Source organism: Salmo salar, chromosome 20, assembly GCF_965601325.2.
Source record: "Salmo salar chromosome 20, fSalSal1, whole genome shotgun sequence".
NCBI classification, from domain to species: Eukaryota; Metazoa; Chordata; class Actinopteri; order Salmoniformes; family Salmonidae; genus Salmo; species Salmo salar.
The window spans coordinates 54,420,587-54,446,376 of record NC_138310.1 but is presented as its reverse complement, the minus strand read 5'-3'; the positions used below and the strand labels follow the sequence as shown (position 1 = coordinate 54,446,376).

The 25,790-nt window shown below is 46.9% G+C and overlaps 1 protein-coding gene across 1 annotated transcript; it reads right to left on the bottom strand.

Moving 5' to 3' along the window:
• Positions 1–3,561: 3,561 nt before the first annotated feature.
• Positions 3,562–24,562, bottom strand: LOC106580819 (beta-secretase 1). Its single transcript, XM_014162279.2, has 9 exons — positions 23,565–24,562; positions 16,870–16,958; positions 16,371–16,587; positions 15,905–16,042; positions 14,028–14,162; positions 13,578–13,679; positions 13,181–13,330; positions 12,506–12,677; positions 3,562–6,265 (listed from the first exon to the last, which is right to left on the bottom strand). The coding sequence occupies exons 1-9, from the start codon at positions 23,877–23,879 to the stop codon at positions 6,021–6,023; spliced, it is 1,563 nt and encodes a 520-aa protein (XP_014017754.1). The 5' UTR covers positions 23,880–24,562; the 3' UTR covers positions 3,562–6,020.
• Positions 24,563–25,790: the final 1,228 nt, after the last annotated feature.

Below are 25,790 nucleotides of genomic sequence, written 5' to 3'. Positions count from 1 at the left end.
TCCAACAACTGAAGCAGCAGGGAAACAGAATATCTCCCAGATGGTCGACGAGCAGGGATACTTTCTACGTCAACGCCATGACCAGCGGGCACAACTTGGGACGGCTATGGAAGAGGCTCTTCACAGTTTGCAACGTCTCGAACATGCCCGGGAGGCGTTGTCGTCAACTAGCGGAGGATACTCTACAACCAGTTGAGAGAGCCCATTCAGCAACCCTCTCAGGTCAGCGATGCCCGTTTGTCCCTCCTGGATAAATATGACAGTACCCCATCTAAAAGTCGTGGCTACCTGCTACCTGCTCCCTCTACTTTACACACCAGATGGGAGCCCCACTACCGAGAGGTCTAAGGTTGCTACAGTTATTTCTCTGCTGACTAGGTGGGTGTTGGAATGGGACACGACCGTTTGGGGGAGAGGAGAAGCTAGATTCATATGAGGGGTTTATGGCTCGGTTCAAGTGCATCTTTGATCATGGAGGTAGGGGGAGGTAGGGGGTCACACTCCTCCCTGGGGTGGAGCAACGCAGATGGAGATAGCTGGGGCTCTGTCTGTATTGTGGTCAAGGAGGGCTCCAGCGTTGTCCGGCACTTCCCAATTCGGGATCCACAAGAGCAGAGGGACAGTCATGTGATCTTCCACCTCCTGGGGCAGTTTCTCCTCCTGTGTTTACTTGATAGCTACCTACACAAATAGCTAGCTAGAACAAAGTGTTAATAAGATTAAAAGTCATTAAAAAGATTTAAGAGCAATACAAATAAGTTGTCCAGTTGGCATCTTCATCACTTTCTGCTATGCTCTTTTTGGCGTCCTCATACTAGTTGACTGTCCCTCACATACTGTGTCTACAGCATTAGTGGATTCCGGTGCCGCGGGGAACTTTATTGACCAGACCCTTGCCGCCTCAACATCTCATACCCTCGATCCTTTCCCAGTTCAAGCCCTCAATAGTCGGCCATTAGGATCCTGAACCATCACCCAACCACTCACCCTCACCGTGGAGTCCATTCATCAGGAGAACATCCCCTTCATCACCAGTTCACAAAATCATCCTTGGCCTGGCTTGGCTTCAACGCCATATCCCCACCATCTCATGGTCAAGGATGAGAATCACAGGCTGGTCACCTGAATACTGAAGGACCTGCTTCGCTTTCCCCATCCCTGTGGTTCCATGTCGGTTGAGGGTCCTATGGTTGCCCTTCAGCCCAACATCCCCGGAGGTTTACCAGGACCTTCGGGATGTATTCTCCAAGACCCGCGCCACTTGTCTTCCTCCTCATTGCCACTTGGACTGTTCCATCGACCTGCTGGCAGGGTCTGCCCCTCTGCGCAGACGCATCTACCCTCTGTCGGTGGCTGAGACCCAGGCCGTGGAGTATGTCCACTTTTCCTGCATCGGGTAGTTTCTTATTCGTGGCCAAGCAGGATTAGAGGACTCAATGAATTCACCATGAAGTACCATTACCCTCTCCCGTTGGTGCCGGCAGCTATAGAACAGCTCCGCGGGGCCCGATTCCTTTTCCGAACTGGACCTGTGGAGTGCATACAATCTCATCTGCATCCAGGAGAGGGATGAATGGAAGACTGCATTCAGCACGATGTCTGGTCACTACAAGTACTTGGTGTTGCCATTTGGTTTAGCCAATGCTCCGTCAGTGTTCTAGGCATTCGTTAACGAGGTGTTCAGGGACCTGCTCAGACGCCAGGTGGTCGTGTATATCGATGACATCCTGGTCTACTAGGCTACCCTGGAGGATCACATCACTCACGTCCGAGCAGTCCTGGGACGCCTCCTGGCTAACCACCTGTTCGTCAAGACTGAGAAGTGCCAATTTCATCAGAAGGCGGTCTCCGTCTTAGGCTACCAAATCAGCCCGCAGGGATTGAGGATGGATGACAAGAAGGTAGATGTGGTCACGGCCAGTCCCAACCACCATAAAGGGATTACAACGTTTTTTGGGGTTTGCAACTTCTACCTCTGTTTCATCATGAACTTCAGCTCTGTCGCCGCCCCTCTCTCCTCAAGGGTGGTCCCCGTAGGTTGGTGTGGAGTCCAGCAGCCTACGGGGCCTTCCATCACATCTGCCCCATTGCTCAAACACCCAGATCCCACTATCTCCTTAGTGGTGGAGGTGGACGCTTCAGAGGTGAGCGTTGGGGCAGTTCTCTCTCAACGACAGGGTAATCCACATAAATTGTATCTGTGTGCATATTACTCTAAGAAACTGTCCCCTGCAGAGGAATTACGACATTGGTGATCGAGAGCTCCTGGCGGTGAAGTTTGCATTAGAGGAGTGGAGACACTGGCTGGAGGGCGCCAAGGAACCATTCGTCATCCTCACCGACCTATAATCCCATCCTCCCGAGTCGTAGCCCCTGTCGTTTGGGACGTAGATGTGGACATTTGCCAGGCTCTGGAGAGGGAGCCCGCACGTCCTCCCTAGCACATCTAAGTTCCCACAGGATAAGGGATCGGCTGCTGACCTGGGCACACACCGCTGTCGTTGGACATCCAGGTATTTCCCAGTGCGTGTGTTCTGAGTTTTCAGCTGGCCCTGTCTCCGGGACCCCGGGCCAGACCGAAGCTCCTGCGGTCGATGAGTGGTTCAGGCGCAGAAGTGTGGCGCGACGCTCACGTGAGACTCCAGCGCACTGTCGACCGTCAAAAGGAGCAGGCAGACCGCCACTGCAGTGAGACTCCTGTGTACCACCTTGGGGATCGTGTCTGGCTTTCTACCAGGAACCTCCCACGCCACCTGCCCTGCAAGAAGCTGAGCCCCCGGTTTGTGGGGCCATTCAAGGTTCTCCGGCGGGTCAACGAGGTGACGTATAGGTTACAGCTTCCCAGTGACTACTGTATCTCACCTTCTTTTCACGTCTCCCTTCTCAGGCCGGTGGTTTCTGGTCCCCTAGCTGATGCTGTCCCCCACAACACCCCTCCACCCCCCTGGACATTGGGTGGGGGGGGGGGTCCAGCCTATGCCGTCAGATCTCTTCTAGACTCCCGACGTCATGGGGGTTGGCTCCAGTATCTGGTGGACTGAGAAGGGTATGCCCCAGAGGAGTGGTGTTGGGTTCCAGTGGAGGACATTCTGGATCCCAACATCCGTGATTTATACCTTCGGCCACCCGGACCGGCCTGCTCCTCGGGGCCGTCCCTCTGGCTGTCGTCGTCCAGCGGCTGGAACCGCGCGTTGGGTACAGTCATGTCTACTCCCGCGCCTGCCCTCCAGTCCTGGGATCCATCATAATGCACAACTGGCTTCTATCATTATGCGCATCTGTACATCATCAGGCACACCTAGACTCCATTACCTCCCCTATATCTGGCAGTCCCTTAGATTCTTTCCCCAGTCAGTATTGTTTGTGTTTAATGTCTATATGCGACTCTTGTTTTGTGATATTGTTTGATGTTCCGTTTGATTAAACTTACCATCTGCACGTGCTTTCTGACTCCCAGCATTAGTGACAATGCAGGATTGATTTACTCAATAGTGACATAGGTCCAGATGTCTGTATCTCACTCATCAGGGAAGGGGAATTCATGTCATGACACAGATTCAATTATATTTGTTACTTTATTTATTGGTGGTCAGTGCTGTGTCAGGTGCGTCTATTTATTTACAGCAGGTCTATGAAAGAATCTGTCCGTAAATGAAACATTTTACAATTGTGTTAATTTACATAATCATCACAAAACAATTTATATTCAAGCACACCATGGGAATAGTGCAGTTGACTGGGGCACATGAACGTGTGTTACTGTCCGGGTCTGTGCCGGTGAGCTGTTAAGGGGTTGGCTGAGATGTTCAAGCTGTTTGGCGGTTTTGAAGACCTCTGTATGTGTGGGAGAATGATTGCGTGTCCATGCTTCTCTTTCTGTGTGAATTGGTACATTCACTGGCAGTGAGGTACCAACTTAAGAGCCATATAAAAGTGTCTGATAGTAACTGTATTAAATACATTAATCTAAGCTTTTTAATGTACACCAAGTAACATGGCTTCACCATAAAAGTTCACTGCATCTGATATTTGAGTGCTAATTTTACTCTTGAAAAGTTCACCCAATTAGCACTTATGATTAGCGTTGCTTAGCTGGTACTGTTGATGTAAAATCAAATATATTCAATCAGGTCCATCCTTAAATTCTAGATTACCTTGTGTATATGTGATCCATAAACACACAGTACCAGTCAAGTTTGGACACACCTGATTCAAGGGTGTTTCTGAATTTGTACTATTTTCTACATTGTAGAATAATAGTGAAGACATAAACTATGAAATAACACATGGAATCATGTAACAAAAGTGTTAAATCAAAATATTTTATATTTGAGACTCTTCAAAGTAGCCATCCTTTGCCTTGACAGCTTTGCACACTCTTGGCACACTCAGGTAGTCAACTGGAATGCATTTCAATTAACAGGTGTGCCTTGTTAATTTGTGGAATTTATTTCCTTGATGCGTTTAAGCCAATCAGTTGTGTTGTAACAATGTAGGGGTGGTATACAGAAGATAGCCCTATTTGGTAAAAGACCAAGTCCATATAATGACAAGAACAGCTCAAATAAGCAAAGAGAAACGACAGGCGATCATTATTTTAAGACATGACGGTCAGTCAATCCGGACAATTTTAAGAACTTTGAAAGTTTCTTCAAGTGCAGTCGCAAATACCATCAAACGCTATGATGAAACTGGCTCTCATGAGGGCCGCCACAGGAAAGGAAGACCCAGAGTTACTTCTGCTGCAGAGGATAAGTTCATTAGAGTTACCAGCCTCAGAAATTGCAGCCCAAATAAATGCTTAATCTCAACGTCAACTGTTCAGAGGAGACTGCGTGAATCAGGCCTTCATGATCTAATTGCTGCAAAGAAACCACTACTAAAGGACATCAATAAGAAGAGACTTGCTTGGGTCAAAAAACACGAGCAATGGACAGTAGACCGGTGGAAATCTGTCCTTTGGTCTGGTGAGTGCAAATTTGAGATTTTTAGTTCCAACAGATGCAGAGTAGGTGAACGGATGATCTCTGCATGTGTGGTTCCCGCCGTGAAGCATGGAGGAGGAGGTGTGATGTTGTGGGGGTGCTTTGCTGGTGTGATTTATTTAGAATTCAAGGCACACTTAACCAGCATGGCTACCACAGCATTCTGCAGCGATATGCCATCCCATCTGGTTTGCGCTTAGTGGGACTATCATTTGTTTTTCAACAGGACAATGACCCAACACACCTCCAGCCTGTGTAAGGGCTATTTGACCAAGAAGGAGAGTGATGGAGTGCTGCATCAGAAGACCTGGCCTCCACAATCACCTGACCTCAACCCAATTGAGATGGTTTGGGATGAGTTGGACCGCAGAGTAATGGAAAAGCAAACAACAAGTTCTCAGCATATGTGGGAACTCCTTCAAGACTGTTTGGGAATCATTCCAGGTGACGCTGGTTGAGAGAATGCCAAGAGTGTGCAAAGCTGTCATCAAGGCAAAGGTTGGCTACTTTGAAGAATTTCAAATATAAAATATTTTGATTTGTTTAACACTTTTTTGGTTACTGCATGATTTCATATGTGTTATTTCATTGTTTTGATGTCTTCACTATTATTGTATAATGTAGAAAATAGTAAAAATAACGAAAAATCCTTGAATGAGTAGGTGTGTCCAAACTTTTGACTGGTGCTGTACATACATTTACACACACCTCATACAATCACGAACACTCACATACATCTATAAATACTGTATATTTATATCATGCCCTTCTATCAACAAAGTTGTCCACTGAATCCAGGAAGCCATTTAACCCAGCTTGCTGGTATATCCACCTTTGATGAATCCAAAGTAAGTGGCCATTGGCTTGTTTGGTCATTGTGCTACCCTCCCAAGCCACAACCAACACCATCCTGCATGTTAATCTGTTTCTGCATTACTCAATGAGGCTGATGCGTCCTCAACAACAATTAGAAAAGCCTTCATCTCCATTCCTGGTAGGCTTGCCTCTCCTGTGTACTGTATTTCCATGCCTCTATCATTTGAGGAGTGAGATATTATCAGCGAAGTCCCCAGCTCCAGGTGGGCGGAGGCAGCGGGAGAAGCGCCACTGGCACAGCATGAGGCACAGTGGCAGCATGAAAAGGGCACAGATGCCCGCCATGATGTAGGCAATGGTCATGAGGGTGGACTCGTCCGTCTGCGGGATGTTGTAGCCGCAGTCCTCCAGATCCACGCCGTGGAATGGCCCCTCGACGGAGGCCGTACGGAACTCATCGTGCACTGTAGCATAGAAATACATATAGATCAGCAACATACATACAGGCACACACATACATAAATCCTTCTTTAATCTGTCTCCACTTCATCTACACTGATTGAAGTGGATTTAACAAGTGACATCAATAAGGGATCATAGCTTTCATCTGGATTCACCTGGTCAGTCTATGTCATAGAAAGAGCAGGTGTTCATAATGTTTTCTTCACTCAGTGTGTATGTATATACACTGCTCAAAAAAATAAAGGGAACACTTAAACAACACAATGTAACTCCAAGTCAATCACACTTCTGTGAAATAAAACTGTCCACTTAGGAAGCAACACTGATTGACAATAAATTTCACATGCTGTTGTGCAAATGGAATAGACAACAGGTGGAAATTATAGGCAATTAGCAAGACACCCCCAATAAAGGAGTGGTTCTGCAGGTGGGGACCACAGACCACTTCTCAGTTCCTATGCTTCCTGGCTGATGTTTTGGTCACTTTTGAATGCTGGCGGTGCTTTCACTCTAGTGGTAGCATGAGACGGAGTCTACAACCCACACAAGTGGCTCAGGTAGTGCAGCTCATCCAGGATGGCACATCAATGCTAGCTATGGCAAGAAGGTTTGCTGTGTCTGTCAGCGTAGTGTCCAGAGCATGGAGGCGCTACCAGGAGACAGGCCAGTACATCAGGAGACGTGGAGGAGGCCGTAGGAGGGCAACCACTCAGCAGCAGGACCGCTACCTCCGCCTTTGTGCAAGGAGGAACAGGAGAAGCACTGACAGAGCCCTGCAAAATGACCTCCAGCAGGCCACAAATGTGCATGTGTCTGCTCAAACGGTCAGAAACATACTGCATGAGGGTGGTATGAGGGCCCGACGTCCACAGGTGGGGGTTGTGCTTACAGCCCAACACCGTGCAGGACGTTTGGCATTTGCCAGAGAACACCAAGATTGGCAAATTCGCCACTGGCGCCCTGTGCTCTTCACAGATGAAAGCAGGTTCACACTGAGCACGTGACAGACGTGACAGAGTCTGGAGACGCCGTGGAGAACGTTCTGCTGCCTGCAACATCCTCCAGCAGGACTGGTTTGGCGGTGGGTCAGTCATGGTGTGGGGTGGCATTTCTTTGGGGGGCCGCACAGCCCTCCATGTGCTCGCCAGAGGTAGCCTGACTGCCATTAGGTACCGAGATGAGATCCTCAGACCCCTTGTGAGACCATATGCTGGTGCGGTTGGCCCTGGGTTCCTCCTAATGCAAGACAATGCTAGACCTCATGTGGCTGGAGTGTGTCAGCAGTTCCTGCAAGAGGAAGGTATTGATGCTATGGACTGGCCCGCCCATTCCCCAGACCTGAATCCAATTGAGCACATCTGGGACATCATGTCTCGCTCCATCCACCAACGCCACGTTGCACCACAGACTGTCCAGGAGTTGGCGGATGCTTTAGTCCAGGTCTGGGAGGAGATCCCTCAGGAGATCATCCACCACCTCATCAGGAGCATGCCCAGGCATTGTAGGGAGGTCATACAGGCACGTGGAGGCCACACACACTACTGAGCCTCATGTTGACTTGTTTTAAGGACATTACATCCAAGTTGGATCAGCCTGTAGTGTGGTTTTCCACTTAAATTTTGAGTGTGACTCCAAATCCAGACCTCCATGGGTTGATAAATTGGATTTCCATTGATTATTTTTGTGTGATTTTGTTGTCAGCACATTCAACTATGTAAAAAAAAAGTATTTAATAAGATTATTTCATTCATTCAGATCTAGGATGTGTTATTTTAGTGTTCCCTTTATTTTTTTGAGCAGTGTATATTATACAGTGGGGCAAAAAAAGTATTTAGTCAGCCACCAATTGTGCAAGTTCCCCCACTTAAAAGATGAGAGAGGCCTGTAATTTTCATCATAGGTACACTTCAACTATGACAGACAAAATGAGAAAAAAAAATCCAGAAAATCACATTGTAGGATTTGTTATGAATTTATTTGCAAATTATGGTGGAAAATAAGTATTTGGTCAATAACAAAAGTTTATCTCAATACTTTGTTATATACCCTTTGTTGGCAATGACACAGGTCAAACGTTTTCTGTAAGTCTTCACAAGGTTTTCACACACTGTTGCTGGTATTTTGGCCCATTCCTCCATGCAGATCTCCTCTAGAGCAGTGATGTTTTGGGGCTGTCGCTGGGCAACACGGACTTTCAACTCCCTCCAAAGATTTTCTATGGGGTTGAGATCTGGAGACTGGCTAGGCCACTCCAGGACCTTGAAATGCTTCTTACGAAGCCACTCCTTTGTTGCCCGGGCGGTGTGTTTGGGATCATTGTCATGCTGAAAGACCCAGCCACGTTTCATCTTCAATGCCCTTGCTGATGGAAGGAGGTTTTCACTCAAAATCTCACGATACATGGCCCCATTCATTCTTTCCTTTACACGGATCAGTCGTCCTGGTCCCTTTGCAGAAAAACAACCCCAAAGCATGATGTTTCCACCCCCATGCTTCACAGTAGGTATGGTGTTCTTTGGATGCAACTCAGCATTCTTTGTCCTCCAAACACGATGAGTTGAGTTTTTACCAAAAAGTTATATTTTGGTTTCATCTGACCATATGACATTCTCCCAATCCTCTTCTGGATCATCCAAATGCTCTCTAGCAAACTTCAGATGGGCCTGGACATGTACTGGCTTAAGCAGGGGGACACGTCTGGCACTGCAGGATTTGAGTCCCTGGCGGCGTAGTGTGTTACTGATGGTAGGCTTTGTTACTTTGGTCCCAGCTCTCTGCAGGTCATTCACTAGGTCCCCCCGTGTGCTTCTGGGATTTTTGCTCACCGTTCTTGTGATCATTTTGACCCCATGGGGTGAGATCTTGCGTGGAGCCCCAGATCAAGGGAGATTATCAGTGATCTTGTATGTCTTCCATTTCCTAATAATTGCTCCCACAGTTGATTTCTTCAAACCAAGCTGCTTACCTATTGCAGATTCAGTCTTCCCAGCCTGGTGCAGGTCTACAATTTTGTTTCTGGTGTCCTTTGACAGCTCTTTGGTCTTGGCCATAGTGGAGTTTGTAGTGTGACTGTTTGAGGTTGTGGACATGTGTCTTTTATACTGATAACAAGTTCAAACAGGTGCCATTAACACAGGTAACGAGTGGAGGACAGAGGAGCCTCTTAAAGAAAACATTACAGTTCTGTGAGAGCCAGAAATCTTGCTTGTTTGTAGGTGACCAAATACTTATTTTCCACCATAATTTGCAAATAAATTCATAAAAAATCCTACAATGTGATTTTCTGGATTATTTTTTTCTCATTTTGTCTGTCATAGTTGACGTGTACCTATGATGAAAATTACAGGCCTCTCTCATCTTTTTAAGTGGGAGAACTTGCACAATTGGTGGCTGACTAAGTACTTTTTTGCCCCACTGTATATTAACTCAGCAAAAAAAGAAACGTCCCTTTTTCAGGACCCTGTCTTTCAAAGATAATTCGTAAAAATCCAAATAACTTCAGAGATCTTCATTGTAAAGGGTTTAAACACTGTTTCCCATGCTTGTTTAATTAACCATAAACAATTAATGAACATGCACTTGTGGAACGGTCGTTAAGACACTAACAGCTTACAGACCCTAGGCAATTAAGGTCACAGTTATGAAAACTTAGGACACTAAAGAGGCCTTTCTACGGACTCTGAAAAACACCAAAAGAATGATACCCAGGGTCCCTGCTCATCTGCATGAACGTGCCTTAGGCATGCTGCAAGGAGGCACAAGGACTGCAGATGTGGCCTGGGCAATACATTTCAATGTCCGTACTGTGAGACGCCTAAGACAGCGCTACAGGGAGACAGGACAGACAGCTGATCATCCTCGCAGTGGCAGACCACGTGTAACAACACCTGCACAGGATCGGTACATCCGAACATCACATCTGCTGGACAGGTACAGGATGGCAACAACAACTGCCCGAGTTACACCAGGAACGCACAATCCCTCCATCAGTGCTCAGACTGTCCGCAATAGGCTGAGAGAGGCTGGACTGAGGGCTTGCAGGCCTGTTGTAAGGCAGGTCCTCACCAGACATCACCGGCAACAACGTCGCCTATGGGCACAAACCCACCGTCGCTGGACAAGACAGGACTGGCAAAAAGTGCTCTTCACTGACGAGTCGCGGTTTTGTCTCACCAGGGATAAAGGTCGGATTTGCGTTTATCGTCAAAGGAATGAGCTTTACACCGAGGCCTGTACTCTGGAGCGGGATTGATTTGGAGTTGGAGGGTCCGTCATGGTTTGGGGCGGTGTGTCACAGCATCGTCGGACTGAGCTTGTTGTCATTGCAGGCAATCTCAATGCTGTGCATTACAGGGAAGACATCCTCCTCCCTCATGTGGACCCTTCCTGCAGGCTCATCCTGACATGACCCTCCAGCATGACAATGCCACCAGCCATACTGCTCGTTCTGTGCGTGATTTCTTGCAAGACAGGAATGTCAGTGTTCTGCCATGGCTAGTGAAGAGCCCGGAACTCAATCCCATTGAGCACGTCTGGGAGGGCTAGGGCCAGGGTGAGGGTTAGAGCCGTTCGCCCCAGAAATGTCTGGGAACTTGCAGGTGCCTTGGAAGAGTGGGGTAACATCTCACAGCAAGAACTGGCAAATCTGGTGCAGTCCATGAGGAGGAGATACACTTCAGTACTTAATGCAGCTGGTGGCCACACCAGATACTGACTGTTAGTTTGATTTTGACCCCCCCTTTGTTCAGGGACACATTATTACATTTCTGTTAGTCACATGTCTGTGGAACTTTTTCAGTTTGTCTCAGTTGTTGAATCTTGTTATGTTCATACAAATATTTACACATGTTAAGTTTGCTGAAAATAAATGCAGTTGACAGTGAGAGGACGTTTATATTTTTGCTGAGTATATATATATATATATATCACACACACTACCGTTCAAAAGTTTGGGGTCACTTGTTAATGAAAGAAAACATATTTTTTTGTCCATTAAAATAACATCAAATTGATCAGAAATACAGTGTAGACGTTGTTGTAAATTACTATTGTAGCTGGAAACGTCTGATTTTTTATGGAATATTTACATAGGTGAACAGAGGCCCATTATTATTAACCATTGTGCTTGCTAATCCAAGTTTATCATTTTAAAAGGCTAACTTATCATTAGAAAACCATTTGCAATTATGTTAGCAGAGCTGAAAACTGTTGTTCTGATTAAAGAAGCAATACAACTGGCCTTCTTTAGACTAGTTGAATATCTGGAGCATCAGCATTTGTGGGTTAGGTTACAGGCTCAAAATGGCCAGAAACAAATAACTTCCTTCTGAAACTCGTCAGTCTATTCTTGGTTTCAGAAATGAAGGCTATTCCATGCGAGAAATTGCCAAGAAACTGAAGATTTCATACAACACTGTGTACTACTCCCTTCACAGAACAGTGCAATCTGGCTCTAACCAGAATAGAAAGAGGAGTGCACAACTGAGCAAGAGGTCAAGTACATTAGAGTGTCCAGTTTGAGAAACAGACGCCTCACAAGTCCTCAACTGGCAGCCTCATTAAATAGTACCGCAAAACACGTCTCAACGTCAACAGTGAAGATGCGACTCCGGGATGCTGGCCTTCTAGGCAGAGTTCCTCTGTCCAGTGTCTGTGTTATTTTGGCCATCTTAATCTTTTATTTTTATTGGCCAGTTTGAGATATGGCTTTTCTTTTGCAACTCTGCCTAGAAGGCCAACATCCCGGAGTCACCTCTTCATTGTTGACGTTGAGACTGGTGTTTTGTGGGTACTATTTAATGAAGCTGCCAGTGTGGACTTGTAAGGCGTCTGTTTCTCAAACTAGATATTCTAATGTTCTTGTCCTCTTGCTCAGTTGTGCACCGGGGACTCCCACTCCTCTTTCTATTCTGGTTAGAGCCAGTTTGTGCTGTTCTGTGAAGGGAGTAGCACACAGCGTTATTCGAGATCTTCAGTTTCTTGATGGTTGCTGACAATGGGCCTCTGTACGCCTATGTAGATATTCCATTAAAGAAATCTGCCATTTTCAGCTAAAGTAGTCATTTACAACATTAACAATGTCTACACTATTTCTGATCAATTTTACGTTATTTTAATGGACAAAAAAATTTGCTTTTCTTTCAAAAACAAGGACATTTCTAAGTGACCCCAAACTTTTGAACAGTAGTATATATATATCTCCCCTCTCCCTCCCTCTCATACTCCCTCCATCCCCCCCTCACCATGGCAGGTGCTGACGGCAAATCCGATGCGTTTCCTCTGGCGGTCGAACACCACATAGAAGCCCTCCATGATGACGGCACCCATGACGGTGCCTGTGCTGGACTGGGACACGGCAAACTTATAGCAGTCCTCCTGGGCCGAGGCCACGTCCTCCACGGGTCGCAGGTACTGCTGCAGGGGGCATAAAGAAACAACGGACATCAGTCAGTAGAGGACACCTACAATGTATGTTAAGTGTAAACCAAGAGAAATACAGCAATAGGCTAATAAGCTCACAGCACTGTTTTGTGCTTGTCTATGCAGTTTGGGTTTGGTGTAAGCATGAATTAACCAGTCCATGCATGAGTGAGGAATATACTCACTACTTTCACATTTTTATACAAGCATATTATCAATGTTAACTGTTGCTAGTCGAAGGTTCAAAGCCAGCGCTGGCTGCCTCTACTGTCCCAATACAAGCTGCTCTCCACTTCTATCTCATTTCCATTGAAACAGTGATTCTATTAATCACCACTCCAAGGTCCAGTCTCTCCTAGGAATAACATACATCAAATACACTCTGTAGTTCTCAACACATCTAAATTGAATGAACAGTGAAGGGAGTTTAAGAGAGGATCATCACTAGCTCATTGAATTGATGAACTGAAGGTAAGTACACAGACAGACACTGTTACCTGTGGGAGAATAGAGATGCGGAAGGACTGGTTGCGGTTCTCACTCATTAGGTAGAGCGAGATGACAGGGAAGATGTGCCACGGGGTGGTGCCAGCCTGCCAGCACACCAGCTGCTCCCCCAACCAGAACCCAGAGGGAAACTGCTCTGTCTGATAGGGAAACATGGGGTTTGTGTGTGTGTGTGTGTGTGTGTGAGAGAGAGGGATAGAAAGAATATTTAGCAATTGCAGAAACTAGAGAAAGTTGATAGCCATGAAAGTATTACAGACATTAGACCTGAGAAAGGGGATTTCACATGGCACTAGCTGAAACTGGCAGCTGGAAAGATGAGAAAGAACAAAACAACAGAGAGGGGGAGTGAGAGAGAGAGGAGAAAAAGTATGAGGAGGGACTCACAGACGAGGCTGCCTCAATGGCCTTCACGGCTGCCTGGAACACTTTACGAGGGAGCCGGAGGTTAGTGGTGCCACTGTCCACAATGCTCTTATCATAGTTGTACTGATAGAACCGCAAGCCAAGAGAGGAAACAAATTGTCATTCTTTATTCACTGTCACTTACCGCACCAGTATTAGTGATATAAGGTAAACAGACAGATATTCAGGGTTAACTAAAGAGAATACGGGAGCAAACTAAAGAGAAAAAGAGAAGGGACCACTCCTACTTAAAATGTACGCACACATGCCTATACGTCGTTTTGGATAAAAGCATCTGCTAAATGGCATATATTATATTATTATATTAAAGAGAAAAATTGAATGAAATACAGAGGAAAATGTTGATTAAAGGATCATCAGAAAAACACACATTATAAAAAATGTTATCAGCAAAACCGTTAGCTCCAGTACCTCCTTGCAGTCCATGTTGAGATCCTGACCATTGACCTCAATGCGCACAATGATGACCTCATAATACCACTCCCGGCGGATCGGGGTGTACCACAGGTCCCCAACATAGAGAGAAGAATCCACTCCACCAATGATCTAAGAAAACGGCAATCAGACAGTATCATAGGCTGGGTCCAAACACTCAGCACACTTTCCATCTCATATTGCCTTTGCAATACAGATTATAACTAAACAATACCGACATACCTACCTGGCACATACCATCTCTATATAAACTCAGCAAAAAAAGAAACGTCCTCTCACTGTCAACTGCGTTTATTTTCAGCAAACTTAACATGTGTAAATATTTGTATGAACATAAGATTCAACAACTGAGACATAAACTGAACAAGTTCCACAGACATGTGACTAACAGAAATTGAATAATGTGTCCCTGAACAAAGGGGGGGGTCAAAATCAAAAGTGTGGCCACCAGCTGCATTAAGTACTGCAGTGCATTTCCTCCTCATGGACTGCACCAGATTTGCCAGTTCTTACTGTGAGATGTTACCCCACTCTTCCACCAAGGCACCTGCAAGTTCCCGGACATTTCTGGAGGGAATGGCCCTAGCCCTCACCCTCCGATCCAACAGGTCCCAGACGTGCTCAATGGGATTGAGTTCCGGGCTCTTCGCTGGCCATGGCAGAACACTGACATTCCTGTCTTGCAGGAAATCATGCACAGAACGAGCAGTATGGCTGGTGGCATTGTCATGCTGGAGGGTCATGTCAGGATGAGCCTGCTGGAAGGGTACCACATGAGGGAGGAGGATTTCTTCCCTGTAACACACAGTGTTGAGATTGCCTGCAATGACAACAAGCTCAGTCCGATGATGCTGTGACACACCGCCCCAGACCATGACGGACCCTCCACCTCCAAATCGATCCCGCTCCAGAGTACAGGCCTCGGTGTAACGCTTATTCCTTCAATGATAAACATGAATCCGACCATCATCCCTGGTGAGACAAAACCGCAACTCGTCAGTTAAGAGCACTTTTTGCCAGTCCTGTCTGGTCCAGCAACGGTGGGTTTGTGCCCATAGGCAACGTTGTTGCCGGTAATGTCTGGTGAGGACCTGTCTTACAACAGGCCTGCAAGCCCTCAGTCCAGCCTCTCTCAGCCTATTGCGGACAGTCTGAGCACTGATGGAGGAATTGTGCGTTCCTGGTGTAACTCGGGCAGTTGTTGTTGCCATCCTGTACCTGTCCCGCAGGTGTGATGTTCGGATGTACTGATCCTTTGCAGGTGCTGTTACACGTGGTCTGCCACTGCGAGGATGATCAGCTGTCTGTCCTGTCTCCCTGTAGCGCTGTCTTAGGCATCTCACAGTACGGACATTGCAATTTATTGCCCTGGCCACATCTGCAGTCCTCATGCCTCCTTGCAGCATGCCTAAGGCACGTTCACACAGATGAGCAGGGACCCTGGGCATCTTTCTTTTGGTGTTTTTCAGAGTCAGTAGAAAGGCCTCTTCAGTGTCCTAAATTTTCATAACTGTGACCATAATTGCCTACCGTCTGTAAGCTGTTAGTGACTTAACGACCGTTCCACAGGTGCATGTTCATTAATTGTTTATGGTTCATTGAACAAGCATGGGAAACAGTGTTTAAACCCTTTACAATGAAGATCTGTAAAGTTATTTGGATTTTTAAGAATTATCTTTGAAAGACAGGGTCCTGAAAAAGGGACGTTTCTTTTTTTGCTGAGTTTATAACCCTCATGGTTATACACTAACACAACACACCACTTCTGTGTATTTCCCTAAAACAGAAATTTGTCTGTGCCTTTTCCTATCTACTGTATGTCTATTTCTCTTGCTCTATCTCTCTCATCTCACCATGCTGCCACCCACGGTGGCACTGCCCAGGCTGTAGTTCTGGGTGAACCCTGCGCCACACATCTGCAGGGAGAACAGGTTAGGCACGGGGGTCTGCCGCACCAGCGAGTCAAAGAAAGGCTCCAACGTCTCATCAGGCTAAACAGAAAGGGGGGGGGGGGGGGGGTAAAGGATTTAAAGATGGGAAAAGGATAACTACATTAAAATGAGGGGGAAATAATCTAAATCAATCCTGTGGTCATTTTAGCCATCTTGTTGACAACAAACCTAAACTGATATTGTATCTCCATAAATCGATCACTGTGCATTTTTCACATTACTGTATAGTGCTGTCTCTCTACCCTCACCAGTGACCCTCTAGCTGATCACTCTCACCCTCCCTTTCCATCTCCCTCTTCCCCCCTCTCACCCATGTGTTTTCTACCCAGACCATTTCCCTTTCCCTCCCTCTCTTCCCTACTCTCACCCGGGCGATCTCGGCGTAGGCCAGGCCCAGGATGCCCTCCCAGTTTGATCCGTTGATGAAGAAGCGGTCCGACTGGGTAATGGCAGCGATGTTGGCACGGAGCGAGGCGTTGGGGCCGTGCGGCACAGCCACCAGGTCAGTGCCCAGCTCGCCCTCCCAGCGGCCCTGGGTGTAAGGTACGTAGACGCTGCGCCCAAGGTCGCGGTAGGAGTTAGACCTATGAACAACAGGGGAGAACTGGTGCTTACTGTATAAGTCCCCCAAGGGAAGTATGTGCAGAGTCATCTAAAAGGTAGAGATACCACTGAGATTCACTCTTCAATGGGATTCATATTTAATATTATATTTAAAGGGATAGTTTACTCAAAAGAAAACATATTTGAGTATTTTGTGCATCAGTCCACTGTTGATAGGGTCCCAAAGCATTGTGCATGTCAGCAGTAACGTTTTCAAGAAAGAGCACTTTCAGTGTATCGTAATAAGATCCCATGGTACTCACAGTGAGCGATGGTAGTATCTGCAGAGGAAAGGGTGAGCAGCTGCCCCAACTGCAAAGTTACTGCTGCCTGTGTCCACCAGAATATTCAGCTGATTCCCAAACACACAAACACAACATAGTTGTCATTGTTATGAGACCATATTACATATTCACTGGGCATTTTTCCAAACTAGGCATATATATTGTGACAGGTATTCAGTAGGTATATGTGGTGTATGTAGGTGTGTGTGTGTGTGTGTGTGTGTGTGTGTGTGTGTGTGTGTGTGTGTGTGTGTGTGTGTGTGTGTGTGTGTGTGCGCGTTATTGAGTCTTCCAGGGTTAAAGGACAGAATACATTGAAATACACTGATGATAAGGACATTATCTCTGTTACCCTGGAGACAACCATGCCTATTCATAAAATGATTCCCTGCAGCTGCTGCTAAAAGCCCTTCTTCATTTCAGCCATTTGGAGTCACTTTCTCTCTCTCTCACCTCCTGGCATTACGGTACTGGCAGTTGCTATGTATTGGTTTCTTTGCTCGAAATGTCCTTCTCTTTTCTTTTCCCTCTGCATCCAACCCCTAGGCTGTTCTCGGATTGCCCTCTCTCTCTCTCTCTCTCTCTCTGTCTCTGTCTCCCACCTTCCCTCTCCTTTCAGTGTGAGTATCACATTTTGCGCAGTCAGTCAATCAGACTGGCAGCCATGTTGTCTCTCTGGTGACCAGCAGGACCCTGATCAATAATAGATCTGCTCCAGAAATATCCAGGGATGCATCCTCAACTGGCATCCTATTCCCTAGTGCACTACTTTTGACTTGAGCCCAAGTAATGCACTATGTAGGGAATATGGTGCCATTTGGGACATAGCCCAGGGAAGTTGTTCTTCTCAGTGGCAGAGCCAAGAGCCTGAAGGACTGTGTGCATGGAAGAACCCCCAGCCTGTTGCCTTAGTCTCTCACCCGGTCCCACACACACTCTCCTCACAAATGCCACGTGCACACACACACACTCCCACTAACAGAAACATGTCACTTGAGATTCACTCATCACATGCACCATGCTGTTCCATAACATATCCATGTCATCTTCTAACCCTCTATCACAGAAGTGTTAATTGGGTATGGCAGTCGCCCTACCCTACAACACAAACAATTTAAAATAGGCTACTAAAATAATTTAAATCCTGATTAGAAGGCAAATGCAGTTTACCGGAACTAGAAGGCTGACTTTAGGACCATGCAGACAGCTGGGAGCAGGAGGGAAGGCTGTTTGTATGGATGGCTGGCTGGCTTTATAGAGAGAGCATCACGCAGCTGCAGGGAACAGTGCCACTTTGACTCAAAACAGTGCAGAGGTACAGATGGATATAGTAGATGGCTTTGGCTAGGTACCTGCTGTTTGACTTGACATGAAACTAAACTAGAGTTTTAATCCCGGTGCTGAGCTAGTGAGTAGCAGCTAATTCTTGTATGACGTGTTTGTAGCACAGGAGGTTGGTGGCACCTTAATTGGGGAGAACGGGCTCGTGGTAATGGCTTCAGCGGAATTGGTGGAATGGCATCGAATACATCCAACACGTTTCCATGTGTTTGATGCCATTCCATTTGCTCCGTTCCAGCCATTAAAATGAGCCGTCATCCCCTCAGCAGCCTCCACTGGTTTCTAGAATGTTCAGTCCACTGTTGACTGAGGTGAATGAAGCTACAGCAGCAAGGTGATAATGTCTGGAGTCATTTTAGCTTGTTTTTGCTGTGCTCCAAATGCATTTTAGAATTTTTACATTTTGTAGAAATACAGTAAATGAGCTTCAATTTTCTAAACATTCCTTGGAGGAGCATGTCCCTTTACCATGCATTCCCTAGGTTTACAGTAGCTGAAATAATGTTCTACACTGTACACACATCACATCAAAACCCCAATCCATGCAAACACAGATACATTGCAATGAATTGCGGTGGAAACCCAAATCAAATGTAAATTAAAGAGGGTTACTATGGAGATTGTGCATAACAGTCTGTGTGGAACCATTTGCATGTTATATGATATTGAAATAAATAAAGAATCACCTTCGCATTATGAGGTAGTACTGTAAAGAGTGATTTAACTTTAACCTGCATAAACTTTCCCTCAGTCAGCCTCTTGGCCCGCTCTCTTCCCTTTCTCTCTCTGATTGTAGTGTAGAGGGTGTATTTTGGTGAGGAATACGCTGACGCCTCACAATTGATTTGTCCTGCCCGCATCCTGCTTCCCTTCAGACACACCACCCGAGACGCCTGGCTCGTGGTAATGGCTGCATCCTGACACACACACACACACACTTCATTCTTGCTATGACCCTTCTACACTTCCTCTAGCTGGCAGAAGCCTAGAATCCCTGTTGCAAACCTCATCTATTATTTTAGGGGCTGTGTGTATGAAGCATCTCAGAGGAGTGCTGATTTAGGATCAGTTGAGCCTTTTAGATCATGAATAAGATTACAGGGGGGACCTGATCCTAGATCAGAACTTCTACTCTGTGATGATTGATACATACAGCCCCTGGTTTACATCTTGAAGTTGATTTAACAGTCACACATTTGAGTCTTATAAACTCAGCAAAAAAAGAAACGTCCTCTCACTGTCAACTGTGTTTATTTTCAGCAAACTTAACATGTGTAAATATTTATATGAACATAACAAGATTCAACAACTGAGACATAAACTGAACAAGTTCTACAGACCTGTGACTAACAGAAATTTAATAATGTGTCCCTGAACCAAAGGGGGGTCAAAATCAAACTAACAGTCAGTATCTGGTGTGGCCACCAGCTGCATTAAGTACTGCAGTGCATCTCCTCTTCATGGACTGCACCAAATTTGCCAGTTCATATTGTGAGATGTTACCCCACTCTTCCACCAAGGCAGTTGCATGTTCCAGGACATTTCTGGGGGGAATGGCCCTAGCCCTCACCCTCCGATCCAACAGGTCCATTACGTGCTTAATGGGATTGAGATCCGGGCTCTTCGCTGGCCATGGCAGAACATGGACATTCCTGTCTTGCAGGAAATCATGCGCAGAATGAGCAGTATGGCTGGTGGCATTGTCATGCTGGAGGGTCATGTCAGGATGAGCCTGCAGGAAGGGTACCACATGAGGGAGGAGGATGTCTTCCCTGTAACGCACAGCGTTGAGATTGCCTGCAATGACAATAAGCTCAGTCCGATGATGCTGTGACACACCGCCCCAGACCATGACGGACCCTCCACCTCCAGTGTAACGCTCATTCCTTCGACGATAAATGCGAATCCGACCATCACCCCTGGTGAGACAAAACGGCGACTCACGTCAGTGAAGAGCACTTTTTGCCAGTCCTGTCTGGTCCAGCGACGGTGGGTTTGTGCCCATAGGCAACGTTGTTGCCGGTGATGTCTGGTGAGGACCTGCCTTACAACAGGCCTGCAAGCCCTCAGTCCAGCCTCTCTCAGCCTATTGCGGACAGTCTGAGCACTGATGGAGGGATTGTGCGTTCCTGGTGTAACTTGGGCAGTTGTTGTTGCCATCCTGTACCTGTCCCGTAGGTGTGATGTTCGGATATACCGATCCTGTGCAGGTGTTGTTACACGTGGTCTGCCACTGCGAGGACGATCAGCTGTCTGTCCTGTCTCCCTGTAGTGCTGTCTTAGGCGTCTCACAGTACAGACATTGCAATTTATTGCCCTGGCCACAACTGCAGTCCTCATGCAGATGAGCAGGGACCCTGGGCAGGGACCCTTTTTTGGTGTTTTTCAGAGTCAGTAGAAAGGCCTCTTTAGTGTCCTACGTTTTTATAACTGTGACATTAATTGCCTACCGTCTGTAAGATGTTAGTGTCTTAATGACCGTTCCACAGGTGCATGCTCATTAATTGTTTATGGTTCATTGAACAAGCATGGGTGTCACGGTTTTCGTAGGAAGGAGCGGACCAAAGTGCAGCGTGTGTGTCGTTCCACATTTTATTTTCGCTGTGAAACTATGCAATACATACACATAAACTAAAGAACGAAAACAACAAACTGTGACGCAGAGGTGAAACATACACTAACTCAAAGACAATCTCCCACAAACCCAGGTGAGAAAAACACCTACTTAAGTATGATCTCCAATTAGAGACAACGATGACCAGCTGCCTCTAATTGGAGATCATCCCAAACAAAACCCAACATAGAAATACAAAACTAGAACATAACAACATAGAAAAACTCAACTAGAAAACCCCGTCACGGCCTGACCTACTCTACCATAGAAAATAACAGCTTTCTATGGTCAGGACGTGACAGTACCCCCCCCCCCCCAAAGGTGCAGACTCCGAACACACCAACACACAAAAAAAGGGAGGGTGACAAATGTCTATGGCGGCTCTGGTGCAGTACTCAGAACCTTCTCATCCCGCAGATCCTCCAGCAGAGGAGGCGGCTCCGGTTCGGGGCCTAAACCCCGCTCCGCCCGCTGATCCCTCCGCTTTTGTGTCACCGGACTCTGGATCGTCACCGAAGGACCCGGACCGTGGATCATCACCGGAGGTTCTGGACTGCGGACCGCCGCTGGAGGTTCTGGACTGCAGACCGCCGCTGGAATTTCTGGACTGCGAACCGCCGCTGGAGGTTCTGGACTGCGGACCGCCGCTGGAGGCTCTGGACTGCGGACTGTCTCAGGAGGTTCCGGACTGCGGGCCGTCTCAGGAGGTTCCGGACTGCGGGCCCTCTCAGGAGGTTCTGGACTGTGGGCCGTCTCAGGTGGTTCCGGACTGCGGAACTGTCGCCGGAAGCTCTGGACTGGGAACTGTCGCCGGAAACTCTGGACTGGGAACTGTCGCCGGAAGCTCTGGACTGGGAACTGTCGCCGGAAGCTCTGGACTGGGAATGCGCACTGGAGGCCTGATGCGTGGGGCTGGCACAGGTGGCGCCAGACTAGTAACACACACCTCAGGGCGAGTGCGGGGAGCAGGAACAGGACACCCCAGACTGGGCAGGCGCACTGGAGGCCTGATGCGTGGGGCTGGCACAGGTGCCGCCAGACTGGTGACACGCACCTCAGGGAAAGTGCGAGGAGCAGGCACAGGGCGTACCAGGCTGGACAGACTCACTGGAGGTCGGGTACGTGGGACAGGCACAGGATATACTGGGCCGTGGAGGCGCACTGGAGGTCTCGATCGTAGAGCTGGCACAACCCGTCCTGGCTGGATGCTTACGTTCGCCCGGCAAATGCGGGGCGCTGGCACAGGACGCACTGGGCTGTGAATACGCACTGGCGACACAGTGCGCAGAGCCGGCGCAGGATATCCTGGACCGAGAAGGCGAACTGGAGACCAGGAGCGCTGCGCTGGCACCACCCTTCCTGGCTGAATGCTCAACCTAGCTCGACAAATGCGGAGCGCGGGCACAGATCGCACCGGGCTGTGAATGCGCACTGGCGACACAGTGCGCATCACCGCATAACACGGTGCTTGCTTCGTCACTCGCTCCCACGGTAAGCACGGGGAGTTGGCTCAGGTCTCCACCCTGACTCTGCCAATCTCCCTGTGTGCCCCCCCCCCCCCAAAAAAATAATATTGGGGATGCCTCTCGGGCTTCCATTGTTGCCTTGCTAGTGCCTCATATATTCGCCGTTCATCTCTCGCAGCCTCCATCTGCTCCCTTGACCGGCGATATTCCCTGGCCTGCCTCCAGGGTCCTCTCCCATCCAGGATTTCCTCCCATGTCCATTTGTCCTGCTGACCACGCTGCTTGGTCCCTTGGTGGTGGGAGATTCTGTCACGGTTGTCGTAGGAAGGAGCAGACCAAAGTGCCTACTCTATCATAGAAAATAACAGCTTTCTATGGTCAGGACGTGACAATGGGAAACAGTGTTTAAACCCTTTACAATGAAGATCTGTGAAGTTATTTGGATTTTCACGAATTATCTTTGAAAGACAGGGTCCTGAAAAAGGAACGTTTCTTTTTTTTGCTGAGTTTAGCAGTCTATACAGTAGGCCTTTGTGGAAATTTGTTTGGTTTGTATTACTGAATCAAAGCAGTATGGTAATGGAATTCCTTTTGAGTGTATTTTAGTTTTTCATATAAATAGTTATTAATACTGGATTCATCTCTATGGTTGTATTTGTATCAATGTCTCTAAATGTTAATGAGTGGATGGAAGCCAGTGCTGGTTTATCCTCCTAGTGGCATAATGGGAGTGTCCTAGGCAGGGCATAACATTGGCTCTGTCACACAGTAATCCCTGTAGTGTGCCAGTCTGTACCCTGCAGCTGCTTAGCTGCATCACACTGGGAATTATCCCCCGTCCCCTCTCTCTCTCTCTCTCTGCAGAATTAAAGGCTTCATTCTCTCCTTCTTTCTCTCTCCTTCTCTCACATGCAAGCACACAGACACAGACACACACATATTTATTCTTGTTGTTCTCCTTCTTCACCATCTGTCATTTTAAAGGCCAGGTTACCAAGGTTTATGAAGGCCAGTGTTTCTTAATTCTGGTCCTGGGGACCCAAAGAGGTGTACATGTTTTTTCCCTACTACTCATCACCTGATTCCACCAATCAAAAGTTTGATAGGGTAGGTTTGACGTGCCACGATGCAGAGGATACAGTGCACAGGTGCGTAAAACGTCATACAGGGTCAACTGATTGGGCGTCTCAATAAGAGAGAGCGAGACAGAGAGAGAGTGAGAGAGAGAGAGCGAGAGAGAGTCAGTCAGTCACCTTCTGTGGCGGTGAACCCACTGCCATCTCCACGTAGTAGCCCTGTCCAGATTTCCCACGGAGGTTGTCGATCATGTCCACGAAATTGATGCCCCTGACCCCTCTGCGCCTTCGCGCAGCCCTCAAGAAGCGCTGCGGGGCCACAGGCGAGGGTTGGGTTTCGGAGAGAGGGCCCTGCCGCAGTGGGAAGTGGAAAGTCAGTGGGCCAGAGGTGTTTGGTTCAACTTCAGCCTCGTTGGTGCCGAAGCTGACACCCACAAACAGGCCGACAATCGTCCATAAAAATACCATCCAGCAAGGACAAAGTGCCTCCATTTTGAAATGTTATTTTAGGCTTTATATTTTAGGACACTTAATTTGCGCGCTCGGTCGTCTCCTTTCGGTTTGGCATCATTAGAAATTCTACAGAATTGTTGTTTATAGCACCAAGATCAAACGCTGATGCTGCAAAACAATTGATAGTTGCAGCCATAATGCAATAATGTTGACATCTTTATTAAAATACAGCGGAGTTCCCTTGATTTGAAGATCTGTCCGTGTACAGATGCTGTCGTATCGAGCGCTTTGCTGCCGCGACCATATAACTTGTCCACACCTTATAAGAAAAATAACAATAATTTACAAAATCTTAGATAAACGATAGAAATATCCACGTGTCAATAGCCTATAGTTGTCCACAAAACAATCAAATTCAGTATTATGAAATCAACAATTGCGCAAATAGGCCGATAATAAATGAAAACATAGAACGCCTGAATTAGAGGTTGTCCAAAAAAGACTGTAGTCCAAATGTCAACAATCTAGAGGCCCGTTACCCGTCTGATCATCGTTCTGTCACACGACCAAAAATCCAAGTCAAATAGACCAACATAATCCGCATCACTCCTCTGTGCATTCTCTCCGCTACCTTCCCGCATTCACCCACCTCCTCCATCAATCCTGCATCATCTTGTAACTGAGCGGAGCATCTCCTTGCAAGCACAACCTCAGTTGGGAAATAGGAGCGCACAGGGCATTGTGGGTATAGTAGTTTTTCGATTTAATCATGGGCATGACAGAAAAAATTGCCTTTGATAAAAATCGCTTATAATAAATCATAAAGCAAAAGAGCTAATTATTTTAAATTGGTCTTTATTGACATCATTTGAATAACAATATTTTCCACTTTAAACAATTAATCCTCCCATATTGCCTTGTGTGCTTTGTGTAAAAAGTAATATCTAAAATCACCAGCCCAAGATGAAACAATCAAAGAAAATAGGCTAAATGATTGAGCTCATGATAGAACATTTTCACTTGGTTCCTTTGAGAGATAATGAAGAGAGATATTCACATATTGAAGGAGAATGCGGGCTACTGTAGGGAGCTCTTTAGTAATGAAACTATGTAAGAACTTCCCTCCTCTCATCCCAGGTTCATTCTCTCTGAAATGCCTGGACATTCCCAGAGTGTGGGAAGGGGGATGAAAGTCAAGGGTGGAAAAATATTATTCTCCACGTCTTTTCTCTCACTGGTACAGCTGATGTCTTCCCTGCAGTGGTGGCCTAGTTCACGATGCGCTGTTGATAGAGAGACAATGTTTTAATCCTCTAATCCTACAGAGGAAGAAAACAAGAGCACCTATGTAAAATATCATTTCTCTGACCAAGATTAGTTCACATTGTGGAGTGACAGCGAAGTATTAAGGGCTGTATATTGCCTTAAAAAAAGCTCAGTATTTAATTCCTGGGTCTCAGCCGCTCACTTGATAGACTCTTTAGGTTCTGTGCTCGCTGCTCTCCCAACATACTGCCAGGCTCATGGCTGCCTTCCTGTGGCTGCCAGGTGGGCAGAGAGTGACGCAGGGGCCTGGCGCTGCCCACCCTGAACACACAACAACACACAGTCACATTACAATCAAAGGACAGTTAGGCAGAATTACAACAGGTTCAAAACAGGTCACCACCATTAGTCACCTTTTTTTCCTATCATGGTACGCTTGACTTTAATAACCAATGTTTTACTTTATCAAGCCTAATTGAGTGTCTGCCGTGTTGTCATATGTAGAGGCCAGAGTCAAAGTTCAGGTATCATATTGCGATTGATCCTTAACCTGAATATCAGGTGATAAGAGAGAGAGCGTTAAGGATGTACAATGGTGCAGTTATTATTTATTTGAGCGTTTTCATGGAACAATCTAGATTTGATATTAATTGTAGGAGGGAAACCCCCTGAATCCAACAATCA